Genomic DNA, 24,305 nt, shown 5'->3' on the forward strand with positions numbered 1-24,305 from the left:
TAGGGTGCTTTTGCCTGTAAAAGGATTAACATATATTGGACTGGCATGAGGCACAATATGCCCATTTCCATAATCTAATCCATACCTTACTTTTAAAAATAAGAAAGCTGAATTAAAAGGTTAGGTTATTGCCTAAAGTAATACAGTTTCTTGAATGGTGCTATTTATGTAATAAGCTTACAATACTATATTATAGACTTTTAAACTGACAGAGAGTTTTGTTTTTATTGTGTTAAAGTACAGCAAGTATAGAGTAAAATATAACATGAAGGAAAGATTCCCATGTAGTTTGTCACTTTGCTGCATTTCAGAACAAGATCAAAGTCACCTAATAGATTTGCTCTTTGGTGTAGTTATTTAAAAATTATGTAAGTACAGTTAAAAATTAGATAAAACTTCTTAATGATTATAAAATGACTAAAAGCAATCATTCAAACTATAATTCTAAAAATAGACTTAGAACTTTGCTGGCATCTTGCGTCGTTAGGAGAACAGAACTTATTAAGAAAATGTGGCCATGTTGAATAGACGTATACTGTTTTCTGATTTAAGACTTTTTAAAAATAGTTACTTTGAAAGGGTTTTCATTCAGAGAGCAATTGATTTTTAACAACATGTATTTTGTTTAACAAAATACTTTTTTAGTCTTGAAATTTCTAGTCAAATTCACACTCACTTTCTTCTGCAAATTCCTCTTCTCTTTTTGTCATCTTGTAGCAAAAAGGGAAATAAGTTGAAGAATATTCTTCAACTAATGAGTAATGAAGAACTAATGCATTCTTCAACTAACAAATAATGAGTTCCAGACTCTGCAGATCTCTTAATAGGTATTAAAACATTATTTGTTTCTTCCATCTGTTTTCAGACTTTGTGAACACTCTTTTTATTTTACTCTTATCAGTTTAACAATTGGCCCCATTGCTTCCATTTTAGAAATACTTTTTCTGAAAAGGTGTCTGGAGGTTGAAGAATAAAATACTGAGCAGATTATTTGAATATTAACTTACTGTTTAAAAATAAGTTTATCCTGTGTTTTTGGATGCTTTGTTGTTTTCTGCTTGTCTATATTGCCACCCATTTTGAGAACTTCTTAATGGGAAATGAATGGTTTCAAAGAGTATTGTCCATCTCCACATTAATGCTGATTTATCAAAATGTCAGTTAATCTAAAATTTCTATTGTGTGCGTTTATATTGCTTTTATAGGGACTCCTCGGAAATAGAGGGCCTCCTGGACCTCCTGGTCTCAAAGGAACTCAGGTATGGAAGAAGTGATATCCAGTCAGCTTCAGCAAGGTTTTTAGTTAAAAGTTTCCCTTTTTATTTCTTGTGGGCCTTCAGTTTTTGTTTAAACACTATCAGATTTCCAGTTACCATTTTATTTATTTATTTAGACAGAGTCTCGCTCTCTTTCCCAGGATGGAGTGCAGTGGTGCAATCTTGGCTCACTGCAGCCTCGACCTCCTGGGCTCCAGCAATCCTCCTACCTCAACCTTCCAAGTAGCTGGGAGTACAGGTGCACCACCATTAGCCTGGCTAATTTTTGTATTTTTTGTAAAGACACAGTTTTGCTATTTAGCCAGGTTGGCCTACTTCTGGCCTCAAGCAGTCCTCCCACCTAAACGTCCCAGAGTGCTGGGATTACAGGCATGAGCCACTATTCCCAGCCTTCAAGTTGACACTTTATTTTGTCAGTTATGGAATAGAATTTAGAATCATTTTACAGTGTTCTGAATTCATTAAATGATTTATGTTAGCGGTATCCAGTGGAATGTCTGAAGAATCTGAACCCAGAATCTCACTCATATATACTAGAATTTATATTTACTATTTGTGACTACTTAATATTTTTGAACCAATAAATTATATTTTACTTGAATTGTGAATTGAGCAAAATGTTTACCAAATAAATAATATATACTATATGATTCTAGGGAGGTCTGTATGTATTATTCAGAAAGCAATCAACTATTTTTTAAAGGTAAATCAGTATATTTAGTAAATATGTCTGTAAATGTAGTAAAAACACTTACTGCTTTTTTTTCTCTTAGAGAATTATGAATAAAAACTTTTAATTTTTTTCTATATTCATCTTCAGTCTCTATCCACCCATATAGTTTTTGGTCCTTACAAGAATGCACCAGGTTCACACAAAAAACTAAAGTGTTGTGGGGTGATGGAGTTCAAAGTACAAGAAAATAACAGCATTATTTTCATCACATCTCAGAATGAGCCTCACATTTTAGAATAAATAGAGAAAATAAGAGTTTACATTTTTAAATACCCATTTTAGGCCATAATATGTTCTGATTTTTGTTTTTAAGGGAGAAGAAGGACCAATTGGACCCTTTGGGGAACTGGGGCCACGAGTAGGTATTGTATAATTTTCCATAAGTGGTTTTCTTGAAAATAGCTGTTCTATAAATGTTTTTAACATCATAACATTTTACATTATAGTGAAGGACAAAAATGAAAACAAACTATAGTCATAAAATGCCCCAAAATAAAATAGGCCAATAACTGGAAGTCTCAAAGATAGTTTGAATGATGTTATGCCTACTGTGTAGTTACTTGCTATTTTGGTGGTTTATAGACTTAGTAATTTGTGCAAATTGTTTATAAATTTCTTGAAATGTAAAGGGAGCTAAATACTTTAGCCATTTTAGTAATATTCTGAGATTTCCTGTTTCTAAATGTGTTAGTAAAATTATGGAAGGCTAATAAGATGTATTTTCTGCCAGTGTTTTTGTCAGATAATACCATGGGTAATATGTGAATTGTTTTCAAGTTCTAGAAATGAATTATTTAAAAATTTTTGGTATACATGACCAAAGTTTACCTTATGAAATGATTAAGTTATATGTGTTACATTTATTTTAAGAGGCATTAGACTCATATGAAATACATCTCATTTCTTTTCTTGACAACATCATAAAGTACTGGTTCTTCTTCTTCTTCTTCTTTTTTTTTTTTTTGAGATGGAGTCTCACTCTGTCATCCAAGCTGGAGTGTAGTGGCGTGATCTCAACTCACTGCAACCTCCACCTCCTGGGTTCAAGCAAATCTCCTGCCTCAGCCTCTCGAGTAGCTAGGATTACAGGCGTGTGCCACCATACCCTGCTAAGTTTTGTATTTTTAGTAGAGATGGGGTTTCACCATGTTGGCAAGGCTGGTTTTGAACTCCTGGCCTCAGGTGATCCGCCCACCTGGCCTCTCAAAGTGCTGGAATTACAGGAGTGAGCCACCATGTCTGGCCAAAGTACTGGTTCTTAAAATGCTTTTACATTTAAAAAGGCTGTAATTATTTCTTTCACAGTTTTACCTTACTAGCACATATATTGCTACTATCCCATTGGGGGTAAAAAAGAGTTTTCATTTTTTTTTTTTTTTTGAGAATTATATAACAGAAAAACTGGAATTTGAGCCCAATAAAATTGATCTTATTCAAAATTTACTTCCTTTGAAAAGAGGAGAACCATATTCACCTCTGGTCTACACAGTCTTAATATTAATAATTACTGTTGTTGCTATTCGTTGAATATCAATTTGGGGCCTAATATTGCTATAAGTATATGAATCATCTTTAATCCTGAAAACAACTCTGCAAGATATCGTTCCTATTTTTAGATTTGAAAATAAGGTTTTAATATTACATGTTCAAGTATAACACGATCAAATCAAAATCAATACAATATGATAGAATTTAAGTAGGACAAGAAGTTATGATTCTGTTTCTGATACTCTGAATCGCTTGATTCCAAAGACTTTGAAAATGTGCTGATACCAGATTCCAGTGAGATTCTTTCCATAATGTAAATATGTATAACTGTATCTTAATATCCTACACAGTGCTTGAAATAGTATTATTAAAGATAAAAGAAATGTCACACTAAGGCTCTTACCAAGCAGTGGAAATAAAAATAGAATTGGTTTTGTAAATATCATAGAAAAAATCTAATAATTCAGGTTCTTAACTCTATTTCTTGTTCTGTGTGTCTAACTTAATTAGAGAACAATTGATGTTTAATAATAATAGGATGGTTTTCAGTTCTTTGCTTTGCTTTTTGCTTGTTAGGAAATTATTCGATAATTTCGAGCAGGCAAAAGCAAAAATTAAAATGTTTTGACTTCTAGTCTAATAAGACTAGAAGTCTTAAATACAGTTGTAAGTGGCTAAATCTTTTATGTGTAGTAAAAACAGAATGTGAGCCAGAGGGTTGTTCTGTTCCACTTTAAGAAGAAAAAATATGAGCATGTCTTAATTGACAACAGCAATAAAATCCAATATAGCAGGGGTCCCCAACCCCCAGGCCATGGACTGGGCATGAGCATTACCACTTGTATTAGTCAAGGTTCTCTAGAGGGACAGAACTAATAGGATATATATAAAGGGGAGTTTATTAAGTATTACCTTACACAATCACAAGGTCCCACAATAGGCTGTCTGCAAGCTGAGGAGCAAGGAGGACCAGTCGGAGTCCCAAAACTAAAGAACTTGGAGTCCAATGATGGAAGGCAGAGAAACATCCAGCATGGGAGAAAGATGCAGGCTGGGAGGCTAGGGCAGTCTCGCCTTTTCACATGTTTCTGCCTGCTTTATATTTGCTGGCAGTTTATTAGATTGTGCCTACCAGATTAAGGGTGGATCTGCCTTCCCCAGCTCACTGACTCAAATGTTAATCTCTTTTGGCAACACCCTCACAGACACACCCAGGAGCAATACTTTGTATCCTTCAATCCAATCAAGTTGACACTCAGTATTGACCATCTAACTGCCTGAGCTTCACCTCCTGTCAGATGAGCAGCAGCATTAGATTCTCATAGGAGCAGAAACCCTGTTGTGAACTGTGCAAGCAAGGGATCTAGGCTGTGTGATCTTTATGAGAATCTAATGTCTGATGATCTTCTGAGGTGGACCAGTTTCATCCCGAAACCATACCCTGCCACCTCATCTGTGGACCTGCTCTCCCCTACTGATCTTATCCTCTATTCTTTTCAGCTACTCTCTGCTACAGTCATACCCTTTACTTTGTCATTACCAGTGATAGCGACCTCTCATTTTCAATTTTAAACTTCTCATTTCCCAACCACCATCTTTCTTTCTAATACATTCTCTCTCATTATCCAGTCTAATAAACCCAATAGGAATGTCAATGCATTGATTCTGCTGCTTTTCCATTGTGTCTTGTCTCCTTTATGATCACAAATTCCTCATCTTGCTTAAAACATTATAATTATTCCTTTGATTACATTCTGAATTCTGTCTTCAAACCTATTTATTCTCTTGCTTTTCTAAGTTATTACTTTATACTTTGTTTCTTCAAACTCCGTTCAGTTCTCTCTCATCCTTATTCTTAGCCTTTGCCTGGCATCCTACTTCCCTGAGAAGATTGAAGTAACCAGAAGAGAACTTACAGTTTTCTGCCATTGCGTGTACCCACCTTCTTCTATCTATACTCTGCTTTCTTTCCTGTTGTTGTTGATGAGCAGGCCATTTTTCAAGCTAAGGAAAACTTCCAGTTGTTTGCTGCATACTCTGTCCTCTTGACTACTCAAGATAATTGGTCCAACAGTTCTCTCTGTCTCTGCTATATTTTCTCTTCTCTACACGAAATCATTCCTATCAGCATATAAAGCTGCTGCTATTCTTCCAGCTTAAAAACAAAAACAAAACTTTTTTGGTCTCAGTTTGCCTTCCAGGTGTTACCCTATTTTTATCTTTCCCTTTTCAGTAAAACTCCTCAAAAGTGTTGTCTATACGTGCTCTTTCAGTTTTTCTCTTCCCTCTATCTGCTTAAACCACATTTGTTCCCACCACTACAATACAAATACTCTGATCAATACGATCAGTGGTTTCTGTATTGCTGGATCCAATTGTCATTTCTCAATCCTCAGAGTCCTCTTATTACTCAATACTTCTATTCTTCAGAATTTGACAAGATCACTCTCTCCTCCTAGAAACAATTTCTTTACTTCCATGATTTTCCTCCTAACTTTCTGGCACAAATTAAATTTTTTCTAATTTCTTCAAATTCTAAGTTTTGGAATACCCCAAAGCTTGGCCTGTGGATTTCTCATTTCTATCTATACTCACTGGCTAAATGAGGTCATCCAGCCTAGGGCTTTAAATACCATCAAAATGCTGGTGGTTTCCAAGATTATTTCTTCTTATCAGATCTTTCTACCTGTTAAATTCTGAACTTGTGTAAATAACTACCACAAGATCTCTCCATTTAGATGTCTAACAAGCATATCAAACTAAAATGTCTAAAACTTAGCTTCTTATTTACCCTCCAAACCTGTTTTCAGTCTTCTTCATTTCATTTGGTCTGCTACTCTTACATTAAAATTCTGAGATTCATTTTTGACTCTTCTCTTTCTCCCACATTTCACACATGACCCACCAGCAGTTCCTGGAAGCTCTACCTTCATATTATATCCAGAATCTTGCCACTCTGCTACCACCCTGATTCACACCCCCATCATCTCTCACTTGGATTATTGTACTAGACTCTTATTCAGACTCTCTTCTTCTACCCTGGAATCAAAGTGATCCTGTTAAAACTTAGATCTTATCAGTTTTCTCCTTAAATCTTGTCTAAGGCTTCCTGTCTCACTCAGATAAAAGTCAAAGTCCTAACTGCAACCTACAAGGCCCTATGTGACCTGACTTCTCATTCCCCATTTCCTTCTTTGACTTCAGCACTTTACTGGTCTTCTCCTCTCAATTCTTCAGCTTCTCCTGATTTCTCCAACATACTACACACATTTTAGCTGTAGTGCCTGTGCACATGCCCTTTTCCTCGGCCTGGAATACTTTTCCTTCAGATATCCATATAACTTGTCCCTTTCTTTAGGTCTTTATTCAAATGCCACCAAACTGCCAACTCCCCCAGGGAATGGCACTCGCTAGGGAAGTTGGTTGAGGGTCAAGGGTCACACTCTTCACAGAACCCTGGGATCTCTCTTCTCTCCTTAGGCCTGGGGAAGTAGCTTCGCTCTCTCTCTCTCTCTCATTGTCATCAAAGACAAGTCAATTCTTACCTTTAGACTCTCTGAAAACTAAAGTAAGAATACAAGTAATCTGCAAACAACTTTTTGGTGAGGTCTTCTTTCTGGAATCTTATGAACACTTTCAATAAAATTCCCACAACAGTTTATATATCCCTTCCTTGCTTGATTTGTTGCCTTTCATATTACCACTACCTAACATACTAATATTTTACTAATTTTTTAAAACGTTATTCTCACTAAAATATAAGCTCTATGAGGGCAGGTATGTTTAGTGCAGTCCTCGATCCTCTGCATCTAGAACTGTTCATGGCACGCAGTAGACAGTTGGATATTTGTAGAATGAATGGCGAATGAGTATGATGAAATACATTTATCAAATAATGTTAAAGTGTTTAATTTTATAAGAATAGTCTAAATTTCATATATCTTAGGAAACTTTCAAAAATGAGAATGACTAAACATATATACTTTCTTCTTTCATTCTGTTCTGTTCTAGGGAAAACCAGGTCAAAAGGGGTATGCAGGTGAACCAGGACCAGAAGGCTTAAAGGTAAAGCAACTGACTTTATTGTCAGTTTTAAAATATAATTTTCAGAAACATAAAATTGTGACTTTCATACAAATATGAAATGAACACATCAACTTAAAAAGAACCGGTAAGATGTTAAAACTGTTACGAAGAGCAACTAAGAATCTGTATCTTTATATTTGTATCTGTTTATATGCAGGTTGAGTATCCCCTGTCTGAAATGCATGGAACCAGAGTGTTTCAGATTTCAGGTTTTTTTGGAGTTTTAAATATTTGTATTATACATGCTTACAAGTTAAGCATCCCAAACCAAAAATCTGGGTTTTTGCTCCAATGAGCATTTCCTTTCAATGTCATGCTGGTACTCAAAAAGTTTCAGATTTTGGAACATTTATTATTTCAGATCTTGGATCTTGGATGCCCAATCTGTGTATCTGTGATTATGTCTGTATCTATATTCTATATCTATGTATGTGATTTAATAAAGAAACGTTAGGATAAGATTTGTGGGTTGCATACAGGGCAATAAACCATAACTTCTGGGGTTATCAATTCTACTGGGTAGAAATCTACAAGTTCATATAACTTTACTAAGTCTGGATCTTTTAATCACTAGTAAACGGTGAGTCTAAGTATATTCACTAGATAATCACTGAGTAACCTTCATCACTTTATGATATTAAGAAGATGTATCACTTACTATTTACTTTATTTCCAAGCTCTTGGATAATTTTTTTATAACACCAACAAATATAAAGTAATGCAATGGTTTATTACATACAGAATTGAGACCTGAAAGAAACTAGCTTATAAGAATTGGTAAGTTTTGCAAATTTAAAATTTAACTATAAATTGACGTAGTCACAGCATTTTTACTAAGTTTCCTAAAGCTAATTTTTTTTATTAAATTCATCCTTTTTATGATGCTGGAACCTAAGGAAAAGCTAAACAACACTTTTCGAGCTTGATAAAGAAATATGAGCTAAAGTATGTTTTAATGTATCAGTATATATGAGGCTAAAGTTATCCTGGGGCAGAATATGTGTACCTGACTCTTTCTCAAGTTACATACAAAAGTCCTCTGAAAAATAGGGTAGTAGTATTTATAAACAGAAGGCTTAATCAATTCGCCTTTACTGGGATTAACAATTCTCCTTTACTGGACTGCCAAATAGTGCTAGGAAATCCAACTGTGAGCTACCATCCAGTGAAATTGGCAAGAAACAGAATCTTAGTTATTTTTATACTTTCTCTCCCTAGAATCACACCAGAATCTAGGCGGCTTCTGTGTTACCTAGTAAACAGAGGAAATTTTGTAATGTTCATTCCTTCCTAGCTGTCACTGAAATTTGCGTTTCAGTACATCATGTAGCTATTAACTGAGACCTGGCACTCCCTCGGGGAGTTGGTTAAGGAACACACTCTTCATAGAACCCTAGATCTGTGTTCTCTTTCTAGGCCTGGGGAAATAGCTTCTCTCTCTCTCTTTCGTTGTTGTCAAAGACAAGTAACTTCTTACCTTCAGACTCTGAAACTAATAGTACATTTTATTTAACTCAAGATATCAAAATATTATATCCTTTAAACATGTAATCAATATTGAAATTATTAATGAGATGTTTTATATTCTTGTTTTGTAGAAAGCCTTTGAAATCTGATGCTTTTTTTTATACTTATATCACAATTCAATTGAGACCAGCCTATTGCAAATATTCAGTAGCCACACATCATTATTGGCTACAATATTGTTCAGTATCTTAACATCTTACTGTTCTACACTGGAATATAATTATTAATGTTTAGACAGTAATTGATTAATTTTAGACATAACATATTTAATCTGTTTCTGTACACAAAATGTATATTGCTATTAGAGTGTGTCTCTGTGGTACTTTGAACTTAATCTTTCACCTTTTGTTAATCTATACCTTTGCCGATGCCATTCCTCACCACCAAAAATGGCTCTTCCTCATTACCAGTGTTAAGTATCCCATATTTTTCAGGGCCCTGCTTACAGTTTCATAATCCATTATTTGAAATCATTAATGTTTGGATTTTTGAAAAGTAACATGTCGCATATAGTATATTTTATTTACCACTACCAGAAGGGTGTGCAACAGCATACCATAATTAGATATATTAATATTTCTGTAGTGAAATGTAAGGATGTTCAGATTAATTGGAATACATCAAGACTATAAATGGCCTTATTCAGAACAAAATAAGCTTTACTGCCAAATCCATCCAAGTTAGGTCAAGTTTGCCACCAAATGAGTTGTGAAAAACTCTGAGTTTTCAGAGCATTATGGACTGCAAAATTTTGTTTCAGAGGTTATGAACATGCGTTACTTCTCCAGTGATGCCAGCTCTAGCTGTTCCAGTTCACAGGGTGCCTGCTCCTAGAGTACTTAACCTGTCCCATGTATTGTTCTATTTGAGCAAATAGAATATCCCTGTGGGAAAGACTTTAATTTCATTCTTCTTAATACCTTTCACTGTGCTTACTACTCTGTCTTTTACAGAGTACACCTCAATAAAGATTTTATTTTTAAAAATTTTATCTATAAAAGTGATTAAAAGTCACGAATAGGAGAATATTTTTTAAGAAAATAGATTATTACCTGATATGGTTTGGATTTGTGTCCCTGCCTAACTCTCATGTCAAATTGGAGGAGGGACCTAGTGGGAAGTGATTGGCTCATTGGGGCGGATTTCCATTTTGCTGTTCTTGTGATAGTGAGTGAGTTCTCACGCAATCTGATGGCTTAAACGTGTGTGGCACTTCCCCCTTTGCTCTCACTCTCTCCTGCTCCAACATGTGAAGTTGTGCTTGCTTCACCTTTACCTTCCACCATGAGGCCTCGCAGTCATGCTTGGTGTTAAACCGTGGAACTGTGAGTTAATTAAACCTCTTTTCTTCATAAACTACCCAGTCTCAGGTAGTTCTTTATAGCAGTGTAAGAACAGACTGATACATTACTATTTGAATGAAAATAGAGGGTAGGCCACATTTCATAGAAATACTCTACCATAAGTTTTTAAAAATTTTTATTTTAAGTTCTGGGGTACATGTGCAGGATATGTAGGTTTGTTATATAGGTAAACGTGTGCCATGGTGGTTTGCTGCACCTATAACAAAGTTTTAAGTAACTGAAATTTCCTTTGCCTTTTTCTAGGTTATGACTAGATAATTGCATTAAAAATGAAAGTTGAAACTGTCATGAATAATCTAGCTTGAAAAATAACTGTTTTTGCAACTTTATATTCTTTTTTGACAGGGAGAAGTAGGAGATCAAGGAAATATTGGGAAAATTGGTGAAACAGTAAGCTTATTTTATGCTCTTATTTTTTTTAATCAACTGTAAGCATTTTTAGGAATCATATTAGCCATGATTATGTTCGCTATAATCAAGTTACTCAGAATCAGAGTAATTCTTATCTACTACAAATTTAAACTTACTTGTGATGTTTCTACTGACAAATAAAACCTAATGTACAAGAGAGAAATGAGAGAAAACACAATTGATGATGTTTTCATCCAATATAAACTATATTTGTGACCTCAGAAACATTGTTTCTAATCTTTGGTTTTCAATATTATTCTGATAGCTTCAATCTAAATTTGACCTTACAATTTTCATTAATTATATTTATTATTATTATTATTATTTGAGATGGAGTCTTGCTCTGTCGCCCAGGCTGGAGTGCAGTGGCACGATCTCTGCTCACTGCAACCTCTGCCTCCCAGGTTCAAGCGATTCTCCTGCCTCAGCCTTCTGGGATAGCTGGAGTTACAGGTGTGCGCCACAATACACCCGGCTAATTTTTGTATTTTTGGTAGAGACGGCGTTTCCCCATGTTGACCAGGCTAATCTTGAACTCCTGACCTCAAGTAATCCACCTGCCTCAGCTTCCCAAAGTGCTGGGATTACAGGTGTGAGCCACAGCGCTCAGCCATTTTTCATTATTTAAAAACTTATTAAATTATATAATAATTTAATAGCTTGAAGATAATTTTTCTTTAGGTTTGAAAAGTTGAGGTAAACTAAGACATATTGAGTTGGAAAGTATAATTGTGTTCCTCAAATAAAGATTGAATTGTTCGAATTAATATTATTGTGGAAGAACAGGCTTCATGTTGTATTTGAATCAGATTTGTTAGAAGTAATTTTATTTTTTACAGTGAAGAAAGCCAGCCAAAATATTCTCTAACAAATGAACTTACGTAGCATATATAAAGTAGAACATTAAATTAACACCAGGAAAGTGAATTTATTTACAGAGTGTGCTAAATTAATTGTCACAAAATAGATAATTATTTCTTATGACTTAAAACATTTTTTTTCTATATGGTTGTTTTATAGGATTAAATAATTAAACAATTATAAATCTTGGTCTTGTGACAAAACAGCAAAACATTTCTGATACTGATTTTTTGTTATTAATTGTTAATAAAAATAGGAAGAGTATCTGTGTAGTCTTAAAAGATCATTGCCATACTTAATTAACCCTGAGTCACTAGAAGGAGAACTTTTTGTTCTTGTTTTTTCTGGGAAAGTTTCAAGGAAGTATTTATATGAATTAGATTATTAAAGGCTTCTAGTCAGATATGATTGTAACTTATATTTCTCTAAGGTTACTCAAATTCTGCCTTTTCTGAGTGACAAATTGCTTAAGAAATATATATAAAGTTGGTATCCAAAGTTAAAATACTAATGAAGAACATATTTTCTTAAAATAATATCTTACATATTAAACTTTTAAGTGTCATTTACCTAATAGTTTTGGACTAATTCCACACAGTATAAGAACCCACTGCTGGTACTTTCCAAAGAGGACATGGACTATCTTGGCAGGTAGTAGATTTTTGCCACTGGAGGGAAAATAACATTTATGGAACATTTGCGATGTACTAGGTATAATGCTAAGTGACATTTCATATTATGGTATTTAATTTAATTCTCAAACAGCTTTAAAAGATATATTTTGTTATTCTGGTTTTTAAAATTAGGAATCTGGCGCACATTGAGTAACCAGTTCAAAGTTATATAGCTAATAAATTACTGAATTGAGATTTAAACCCAGAGCTCCTAACTCAAAATCCAAATCTCTGCTTTATGCCATGCTTGGATGTTTTAATATTGGTTCGATAGCTATCTCATATAAATGTTGTAGAGAGTCTTTAAGCATGTGATAAGTTATTAGACAAAAAGATCTTTCCAACTTCGAGATTCTATCTTCCTTGTTAAGGAGGGCACATGAAGCCTTCTTTAAAAAATTACTGACTATATCAGGTTAATTCAAATATATAAAATGTCTGAAGAATATTTTTGTTTCTCAGTAATTCTGGCTTTCATTTTGCCTTTCTAATTTCCAAATCTTAGAAATATAGTTCATCTAATCTAGAGTTCTGTTGCCAAGAGAATTCTTGAGAGATAGGAGAAGGTACAGTTGTACTTCATGACATCTATCTTGTAATTGTAGTAGCTGATTTTTACTTTGCTCAATCTTTTTGTATAGTCATTAATTGCTTTTAACTGGCCCTTCTCCAGGTTTGTTTGTTTCTAGATTTATACTAATTAGAATTCAATTTGTGATAGAGTGTGCCAAGCACAGCAGTTCTACCTATATTTCATGTCTACCTCTTGCAATTATTTATAGTATACAAAGAATTAACTTCCATAAATGTGCCCCAGATGAGTCTCTAATTTCAAAAGATGCCCTCTCATCTTCCACATTCTAGCATTCAGATGTTTAGAAGTAAATCTGGAATTATCTAACCATAATTACCAGTCTTCTGTGTCTTAAACTGTCTAGGCTGAAAGTATCCGAAGAGCTGTAAAGAAAAAAAATATTCTTTTTCACTATTGGCCAAGAGACTAATATTAGGATCAGTAGATAGACATTATAAGGGAACAGCTTTTGGTTTAATGTAGGCAAGAATATTTTAATAGAATTTTTAACACTCAAATAGGCTTTTCCATAGAGTGATCCAACATCTTATTATTAGAAGTTTTGATGTCTTTTTTCAGTCATTTACCAGGCAGATATTTATTGATTACACCAGGCACATTTTTAAACATATAGTCCCTACCTTCATGGAACTTACAGTCTATTGGAGGTTTGACAGATATTAAATAGTCACATAAAGAAATATGCAAACTGTGATACATTCTATAAAGAAAAAGTACAAGGGACTATGACAAGGGTGCCAATTTAGATGATCAGTAGATGAGAGAAGGCTGTTTTGAGGAAATGACATATGAGTAGTAATCATAAAGAATGATATGAGCTAGCCAGGGAAGGGGTGGGGAAAAAACTTCCCTGGAATATGCAATATAACATTGTTTCCACCTTTGCCACCTACCTTGCTATGGAGAAATTACTAAATGTTTCTAAATATTTGGTTTTTTCTCAGAGTAAAATGATGAAAATAACTACCTTATAGATTTTCTTATGATGATTAAACATGATACAATGCCAGTCATGTAGTAAAAACTTGATAAATGTTAGCTGTTGTTGTGGAGGTTATTGTTATGTGTGATGGTAGATGCTGTTTCGAGGAACTGAAATAAAGTTGGTGTGGATAAACTTTGATGAACAAAGGGTGAAGGTATGTGAGATGATACTAGTGAAGGAGGCAGGAGCCAATCATTTAGGACCATGTTTATCACTTTGCACTTGAACCTAAGGTCAATGAACAATTGCTAAAGGTATGCTAAGTAAGCCAATGTCATTATTTAATTTGAGGTTTAAGATCACTCTTGTTGCAATGGATTGGGAAGTTAGAACATGGCTTTGAAGACCTGAAGTAGAAGAGGATAACCAATGGGAATGCTATTGCAGTAGTCTGTATGAATGAGAAAGATGATTTAGACCAGTGGAGATAAAGAGAAGTGGATATATTTTGAAGATATTTGAGGTAACAGATTGGAGGTAGGCTGCAAATCAGGGGAGGATTCTAGTCAGTCTCCAGTGTACAATTAGGCCTTTGATAACTAAACTATGTAGGATTTATCAGGAATATTCTGAAAGCACAAGGAAATGGTATACAGAATGTCTCAGGATAATTCCAATTCTAAGAATCCATGACTTTTTTCTAGGAATTTTGATGTTTCTAGTCTTCCTCTCACCTGCAAATTTGACTTCTTTTCTCTGTCCCTTTTATTTTATTTTATTTTATTATTTTATTTTATTTATTAAATTATACTTTAAATTCTGGGATAAATGTGCAGTTTTGCTACATAGGTATACATGTGCCATGGTGGTTTGCTGCACCCATCAACCTGTCATCTAGGTTTTAAACCCTGCATGCATTAGTTATTTGTCCTAATGCTCTCCTTCCCCTTGCCCCCCATCCCCCCAACAGGCCTTGGTGTGTGATGTTCCCCTCCCTGTGTCCGTGTGTTCTCATTGTTCAGCTCCCACTTATGAGAACATGCGGTGTTTGGTTTTCCGTTCCTCTGTTAGTTTGCTGAGAATGATGGTTTCCAGCTTCAACCATGTCCCTGCAAAGGATGTGAACTCATTCTTTTTATGGCTGCATAGTATTCCATGGTGTATATGTGCCAGTTTCTTTATCCAGTCTATCACTGATGGGCATTTGGGTTGGCTCCAAGTTTCTCTGGCCTTTTTCTAGTTTAATTATGTCTTTCTGATGTTGGAGCAAACAGAACTAGAGTAAAGTATTTTACAGGCAGTGATTTCACAGCTTTCTTCATGAGTAGGTAATGACTCCTATTATGTTTTCTTTATTGTTGATGATGCTTAAATCAAGCAGGCCTTTTACCTATAACAGGAAAACTGGGGATGTCTTTGGCAAATAATCGGTAGGGATTTCTAGGATCATTTTCTGGTCTCATATTTTGTTTTTTCACAGTTTCCTTGATTACACTGAGTTTCAGTTGCCACATTTCTGCCCCACTTGAAGATTTTCAGATGATTGCCCAGTAGTCTGGCCACATTGTTTCATTTCTTAAAACATAACCCAACTTATTTGATTTACCACAATAATTCCTTTACTTACAGACTTTGGTGAACAAAGTAAGATTTCATGAGAAATCTACTGTGTCCTCTCTGTTTTTCTGCCTCCCCTCTGGTGTGCTAATGTATAATAAATGTCCAATGAGCAGCGAGGAAGAAGAATAGAAAGGCATGGATAATCCTCAAAATCAGGTATCCTGTTTCTCATTACAAAACCTTTAGAATCGTAAATCCCCTCATGACTGATTCCAAGCTGGGTTATAACCAATTGATTCAAAAGCAAAAAGAGGTGGAGTCAGTGGAGGAAGAAAAAAGAAATAAATGTATTTATTGAAGTCCTGTTAATTTCATTTAGTCTTTAAACAACTCTTATAAAGTAAGTTTTCTTATTGCATTCTATAAATGAGGAAGCTGAAATTTATTGAAATTATGTAATGTATCCAAATTCATACAGTGAGTAAGTAACAGACCTGGATTTCAAATCCAAAATTTGTATTTCCAGTTCCAAGTCACTCTTTTCTGCATCAGGTAATCATCAATTTGTCCTGTTTTAAAATTTAAAGTGCATCCTTGGGAATTAATGTTTAGGAGATGTGAAAAGGGTAAAATAAAATTTTGCTCTGTAATATCTTAAGTCCAGCTGGCAATTTACTTTTTAAAATATTGTCAAATGTTATTTGCCTCTGAGAATTATGGAAATATAACTTAATGTATTTGTGATGGAAATAGGAAAGACTTTGAAAGAGCCAGAAAAAAATATCGTAGAAGTGCTCAGCACAAAACCTCATTTGATACAGTGATTGGTTTTGCTGCCCTCTAGTAGAATTACCATGAAATTAGCTTGATACATGTTCATTTTATTTTATTTCCAATTTTTTCTTTCATTAATAATGAAATGGGAAAAGTTCCCTTATCCCCCTTGCAGGGTGTGCAATAGGGGTGTGGCTCATTTCTTTGGTGTCCCGCTGTCAAACCCCGAGGGGAAGCATGCAGACGGGGAGGTAGTGTGTAGCATTTTGGGGCTCCAATCCCATGGCAGCATCTAGGGTTGAGTGTCTACAGCTCCCAAAGCCCCATTGGGCATGTGTTACAGTGTGCTCTTTCAGCCTGGCCATCTGCAGGCGGCTTGTGTTAATCAGCTCAATTAGATGCTCTGCCTTATCACAAAGACAGAGGGATTTCTGTATCCCGGATTCTTGCCCTGGTGTACTGGAAAAATCAGATCACAGTGGACTTGGAGGATGGGTGTAAGGTTTTATTGAGTGGTGGAGGTTGTTCTCAGCAAGCCAGATGGGGAGCAAAAAGGGGATGGAGTGAGAAGGTGGTCTTCCCTTAGAGTCAGGCTGCCCAGTGGCTGGACTCTTCTCCACCCACACCAACTGAATTCCATGTGGTCTCTCCGTAGATGACCTGTTGGTGTCTGTTGTTGTGTTATTCAGCTCCTCTTGATGTCCACCCGTTTGTGTCTGTGTCTACTTAAGGTATCGGGCTTATATGAGCACAGGATGGGGAGCATGGTGGGCCATCCTAGGCACAGGCCTGAGGGTGGAGCCCTGGCTAGTTTCCCCAGCCTTCCCTACCCTGCACTTCCCCGCCCCGCTTCTGTATCAATAGGAGACTGCTAGTTTTAGAGGTACCTACCTAAATCATAAGAAGTCATATTTCTTTGAGGGAAAGACCCAGATACTGGTGGTACCATTCAGCCAAGCAGCAAGAACTGCAGTATAACGCTACAACTATGCCTAACTAGGGCCTTTGTAGTTTCAGTGCCTTTATCTTAAAGAATGTCATCTACCCCTCCTGTTTTTAGGCTACTCATATCTATATAACAGCAGTAAAGCTGTTTTATACCTTCTATATGATGAGGGTAGTAATTTTTTTCAGGCAATGGAAAGTTATATGAAATGTGTATCCATGATACATTTCATCATCAGGAGGGTGTTTACCTGAATATGATAAAAAGTAGCTACTATTTATTGAGAACTGATAATATGCCAGACACTTTGCATATATTGTATTATTTAATCCTCATAGTCACCCTGGAAAATAATAATTATTATTCCTATTTTATACAAAAGGAACTTATGTTTCAGAGAAGTCAAGAAACTTGTCCAAAGTCAGGTCGTATCGCAGCAGAGCTGGGACTGAAAAGGAGATATCTTTAACTTCTCACTATCATCCTGCTTCCTTTTAGCAATCACCTGAAGATTTTCAGTTGTCTTTCTAATGAATAAGTATAAACCTGCTATTACTGCATGAAGTTAGAGGTCATGGGGCCACACATACCATATTATGGTTTGAGAAACTATTCTGAAAAACCACAGACATACAAAATTATTATGTGTTAGGATCATGTATTTGATATTTATCATCTTCAAAACTGAAAAAGAATTAGACCTAGCATTCATGCACTGGTATAGAAAACAAGCTAGTTATCATACATGCCATATTAAAGAGTAATAAACAAGAGAGTACCCTTCTTAGTCTAATAAAATTTTTCAAATTGCCCAAATTGTAAAAACAATAAACTACTTCTTCAAAATAATAAAAATAAAAGAGATATTAAAATGAAATTTTGTTTTTAAGATAGCATCAGTCTTTTACAGATGTGAGTATTTAACATGCTTACTGCCCTCAGAGGCAATTAGCCCGTTAGCCTTCAGAGTAAGGAAATGTAAATTTGATCACCTTACTTGTTTTAGAATTGATAGAAATAGTATTTTTTAATAACCTCTGGTTTTTAAGGATTTACTCCTAAGGATTATTTTTTAAAAATCACATTCAATATAATTCTGTATATGTGCCTGGGACATTAATAGTTAGAATCCTAATAGGGTTAAACATTATTATTCTGTGACTTGAAGTAAATTCATTGTCTACAAATATGTGTGTCTCATGTTTTTCTTCATCGTGTACTTATGTTTCTGTGTTTCAGAAGGATACTGTGATTTTTATAGCCAAACAAAAGGAAGATACCGTTAAAAACTAGTATTTTTCTCTTTTATTTATTCCAGCATTCGGAAGACACTTATTGAACACTTACTGTGTGCTAGAGAGAACAGTAAAGTAAGACTGGATCTTTAAGTGGTATATGATCTAGAAAATGAGAAAAGATTATACACATATTTTGCCAAAACATTAGTCCTCTTTCATAAGATACTCTAAGAAAAAGAAGCAAAAGTTATTTTGGCAGCTGTCATAAGGACATATGTGTTGATAGAGAAACTCTGGCTTTATTTTGCCAAAAATATGTTACTATTCTCTTAGGTAGGGATATTATGAAGTGTTAATCACAACTTTTGAGGAAATGGCAGCTCTAACTTTCTATATAGAAGGCCCGAGGGGTGGCATTTTGATTGGAAGAGGCTGTCAAGGGACTTCCCCTGAAGCTAGTTTGCATGAAAACTATACTGTTTGCATTTATTAGTAGTGCATTATCTTATTTTTATTTACACATCAGTAAAAATAGCAAAGGTTTCTAATGATACTTTATGGTCAGGATCTATAAAATGGAGAATACATTGCTTGTTGGTATTAAAGAATAGGATGGACTGATGGAAATAATGGAAGGGGCAAAGGTAAAGGCATTGCTTTGGGCCACCTGTTGGCACTACCACTCTTAGAGAAGATGGTGGCTGAATTATAATCTGAGAGTAAAAATAGTGAAAAATTATTGTGGTTGTGATTTTTTTAAAAAGGTATTAAGGTCTATGTAATCAATGTACTAAATTTTAAAACTTAAAGGTTACAAACATTATAGAATAGTGGTCAGGAAACTTGTTTATAAAGGGCCAGGGAGTATATATTTTAGACTTTCAGGCCATACGGTTTCTATCACAGCTGCTCAACTGTTGTAGTATGAAAGCAGCCATAGTGAATACATAAATGAATGAGCCTGGCTCTGTTCCCAGGAAACTTTATTTACAAAAACAGACGGCTAGCAGGAGGTAGCCTACAGGCTGTAGTTTGCCCTTTCCTGTCCTAGAAGGTTATACTTTATTTGAGATGTACAAGATTTTGTTAAATGAATCTACCATATGTGATTCTGCCTAATTTGTCTTTTATCATTAAGAAATATTAAACACATGTGATTTCTTCAACTCTTACTTTCAAATCAGAAAACAGATTCAAATTAGCAGACAAATTGTGTTGCTACCACTTATTTATTTTGTGTAGTGTGAACATAATGAATTAATTTGCATTTACATATACAACCACATGTATATCTAAAGTACTTTTCTGGAATTTATCACTTTTTTTGCATAACAAACACTTAAGAATCTTACCAGAAAATATGTTCAAGAGGAGTGAAATCTGTTCTTTAGGTGCACATGTTCACAAGAAACATTTTTCTGAACACTTTGCATGTTTTTTGAAGTCTTGCTTTACAGATCAAAGCATTTCCATATTTTAAGTTTTAGTGACTTTTTATTTTATTATTTTGAAAAAGTTATCAGAGAATGTCATTAAACTTATGTTTCCTATCAGGTTGAGATATTTTGAATTTGGACTCTATCTTCTGTTTATGAAATGTCTCTTTTCTTCATTAATGGTACTAAGCAGCCCCTTGAGGGAAGTAGCATAGCATTTTTGACCACAAATATATGAACGCTCTTCTTTTGACTATAAGAAAAGTAATTGATTGAAATCTGGATTTTATTTTAACCACAAATGTAGCCACCTATAGAAAACTTTTTATAAGTATATAACCTTTTCATTTTCGGTTGAAAATGGAAAAATAATAACAGCTGAGGTTGGTTTTCTCAGCACTTTTCTGATTAATGAGTTTTGGAATCTATGTTTTTCTGGTGTGTTGATAAAATCAATTTGCTGTCACTAAAATCAGAAAAGACCAAGATGATATAAATGCCTCCAAAAAATGCTGGGGGAATGGGACGTAGTAGATTATAAGGAGGAAAATGAGTCTGTAGAGGCTTTAAGAATATAAATTGTAAAAAATTTTATTCTGACTTTTAAGATCACCCACAATATATTCCTCACCTATCTTTACAGTTGTTATTCCTACACTTTCCAACTTACTCCCTATGATCTGGCCACTCAATATTCATTAAACATCACTCATTTATTTATGCCTTTGTTTCAAGCTGTTTCTGTCACCTCTAAAGACCTTCACTTTCCCACCCTCATTGTCCACCAAGCATCAACTTTCAAGATCCATCTTAAATTACCTGCTCAACCATGAAGTCTTTTCTAATCTCCATGCCCAGTTAGATTGCGTTTCTTCCTTCTTTAGCCTTTTCAGCACTTTTATCTACACTATTATGGTTCTTAGCATTCATTGTTTGATATCACAGTAACTTTTTTACTTGAACTATCCATACAGAAAACTCTTCTATAGCAGTGACCACATGTCTTATAATTGTACATTGACACTACATGTATGTTGAACTGTGATAAATTAAGAAATGAAAGTAATTTTAAAAATTTATTTGCTACTGTCTGTATACAGTACAGACAGTATACATTAGTGTGCTTAATCTAAGTCTGAAAATGCAACAGATTCTTGTGAAGCAGTCAAAATAAGGAAGGACATTTCAATGGGAACAACAGCATGAGAATAAAACATGGAGGCATGAAATGACCTGGAGCGTTTGCATAACTGTACTGTAAGCAGTTCATGATAGCTGGAGGGAGGTAAGGCACAATGAATCACAGCTCACCTGGCTTCTACTAGTTGCCTCTAATGTCCCACCCAACTTCTTGAGTTCACAAATACTCTTTTTTCTACAAGTCAATGCCAGTATCACTTCTATATTTCACATCAAGTATCCTCTGTATTTTATACATGTTTCTATTTCCACTTCTTGCCATTTTTTATTTGCATATGTCTTTTCTCTTCTGGACCTTAAGTCCTTTAAGCGCCATGATTCGTGAAGCACAAACTGAATCATGAAGGGTAACTTCTGCTTATGAAATCAATGACAGATGAAGTTAAATCTGAAAGCATCCCCTGATCTGTACTTTTTAGTAAAGTTAAAACTTATTTGTGCCTTTGTTTGAGGCTATTTTCAGGTTTTCAGGCCTAATGCTTACTGGGTTCAAACCTTCACTCATCACCTTTCTTCTAAAATTCAATTCACCCCCTCCTCTTACTATTTTCTGAATTGGTACCACACTCTCCAGTTACCAGGTGATTAAAATTCAGCATTTTTTTTTGTATTCCCTCTTTTCCTTTGTACTTGCTTTCAGTGAGCTACTAACTCTTATAAATTCTACATATGTAATATGTTTTGCATCCATTATTTACAACCTTAATCTACTGGCTTTTTGAGATTGTCACTATTCCACAAATATATTTTGGATACCAATTGTTTGTCAGACATACTGTTAGGTGTTACAGATAAATAGTTTAAAAAATTCTTGCTTTTTATGAGTTCATTGAGAGACAAGTAAAAATCCATTATGATACAATATTTTATGGCTATAATAGAAGAGCACAGCATTTTTTTGTGGGATAATCAGGGGAAGGCTTTGAAAAGGAGTCAGTAGGACCTTGAATAATGTGGAGGAGTTTTCCTAAAAATATAAGAAGGCCTTAGGCATCACTCTAGGTAACAGGACATGTACAGAGGCTGAGAATCATGAGAGAACCAATACATACTGAATAATAATTAGTTTTATACCACTGGATCACACAGTAAAAGGGAGGAGGGAGAAAAGAAAGCGTCTGAACGAGGAGTAGACAATGATGAAATAATGAGGAACGCTGTATATATGCCATCCACAGTCATTAACACTGGGTCCTGTAGCGGTAAGGAGATAATTGAATTTATGGGAATATTTTGAAACAGTCATATTAGCCCATTAGAAATATCTTGCTGCTGCAAGATAAAAGATGAATTGGAGATAAAGGGAGACCAATAACAGGTGATTGCAGTAATATTAAGGAGAGATGACAGCAAAATGCTTCAACTTGGGCAGCAATGAAGGGGAAAGTTATAAAAGATATTTAGGAAATAGAGTAAAAGCTCCATAAACTCAAGGACTGTATCTTATATACAGTGTCTGGCACATAATATATATTCAATAAACGTTTGTTCAAAAATTAATGATTTGGATCGACTCAATTTCCGTTCCCTTTTGAAGTGTCCTAGACTTCCATCTCTGTATATATTTCCAAATTTTATCTATTCCTTAAAGGCCCAGCTCAAACACTACCTGTGGAGTATCTTCCCTAAATCTCCGAGCTGAAAACAAACTTTATCTCTTGTTAAATTCAATAAAATGTAGTCTTTTGTATTTTTTAACACTTTCTTCCTTGTGTTTTAGATATTTATATCCCTAGGCTCTTTGATTATAAATGTTTTAGGGAAGAATCCATGCTTCCCTTCCTATTTATATTCCTCATACTGACTAGCACAAAACTCTTTCACTTATCAGTTGTTCAATAAATATTTGTTGAATGAAAAAGTGACAATCATATCTAACTATGATTTTGGAAACAAAATATCTTAGAAGAATATAACAAAGTAGGTAAGAGTAAGGACTCTGAGACCAGATTGCTTTCATAGCATAGCAGAAAATACCAATATGTATTGATAACCGAGACTGAAAAGATGAAAAATTGTCAAAAGTGTGTCAAGAAAGAATGTTAAGAGAAAGTTTCAGAAAACCTCATAAAGATTAAGTAATTGGCAATTACTTGTATTTTTAATGTTGTACATCTCTTTTTGATGAGCTGCTAGATTCAGTTTACCAGTATTTTGTTGAGGATTTTTACATCGATGTTCATCAAGGATATTGGCTTGAAGATTTCTTTTTTTGTTGTATCTCTGCCAGGTTTTGGTATCAGGATGATACTGGCCTCGTAGAATGAGTCAGGGAGGAGTCATTCAAAAATATAGTTTTTTGACTCCTTGGTGTTGCTAAGTTGTGTTGGTATACAGAAACACATGATGACATTGCTCTCCTTAAGGATCATCAAATCTCAAAAAGTCAATATTTGTAATAGAAGAAACAGGATAAGAGTTAATGGTTTCTTTAGTTACCAAAAAGTTCATGGTAAATAATTTAGTTACTAAAGAGGATGAGGGTATTGAGAGCTTATAGTGGTTTAAAATAGTCAAAAAGGCTTCTTGAAAAAAGTTAATACTTGATTTATCCCTTACAAAGTAAGAATAAATTGATTATTTTCATCTGCAGATATGCATGAGACTTCATGGAGTAATTGATATCTTAACAGTACAGAAAGTGATGGATGCAGGGAAAAAAGGAATAAACTGTTTCAAAAATACCAATTTCAAAGAAACACAATGACCTGAGGGAAAAACATGATGAAATAAATTCTTATAGCATACATGCATGACTGCCAAATTCCATAAAACTTATGTGATGGAGAAAGTGTCGGGGGTTGACGGGCTTCCATGTACTGTTGATAGAAATGAAATATCCTTGAAATTATTCCCATTTTAATAATATGAGAAAAAAATTACAAATAGTTATTAGCCTGGATTAGAATGTTGTATTTTAGGAGGAAGTATAGTGTTAAGTCTTCTTAATGTGATACATGCCACTTGAAGTTCAATCAGTTACACTGATTTTTTTAAGTCAGCTTTTTAAAACAAATATTTTGTTGCCCATAACAGGATTATCAGAGGCTCTTTATTGTTAAAGGATCAGTTATTTTTTTCTCACTGGTATCAATAGATATACTGATAGGAGATGTCTAACATGAAAATATGTCCAATAGCCACTTATTTTCATTAAATTTCTAGTTAGAATAGCATAGATGAAACTGAAAGAATATACATGTTCCGAAT

The 24,305-nt window shown here is 34.6% G+C and overlaps 1 protein-coding gene across 6 annotated transcripts in view; it reads left to right on the forward strand.

Moving 5' to 3' along the window:
* COL24A1 (collagen type XXIV alpha 1 chain) overlaps positions 1-24,305 on the forward strand; it is a 400,532-nt gene that overhangs the window by 184,656 nt on the left and 191,571 nt on the right. For all 6 annotated transcript variants that reach the window (XR_012418180.1, XM_015433402.4, XM_065519318.2 and 3 more), the window contains 4 exons: positions 1,206-1,259; positions 2,324-2,368; positions 7,510-7,563; positions 10,821-10,865. Coding sequence is in view for 5 of the 6 variants with exons in the window: in XM_015433402.4 (XP_015288888.3) it covers positions 1,206-1,259; positions 2,324-2,368; positions 7,510-7,563; positions 10,821-10,865 (198 nt within the window). In the remaining variant the exon portion in view is untranslated. The remainder of the gene's footprint in view (positions 1-1,205; positions 1,260-2,323; positions 2,369-7,509; positions 7,564-10,820; positions 10,866-24,305) is intronic.

Source organism: Macaca fascicularis, chromosome 1 (assembly GCF_037993035.2).
Source record: "Macaca fascicularis isolate 582-1 chromosome 1, T2T-MFA8v1.1".
In the NCBI taxonomy this organism is placed as follows: Eukaryota; Metazoa; Chordata; class Mammalia; order Primates; family Cercopithecidae; genus Macaca; species Macaca fascicularis.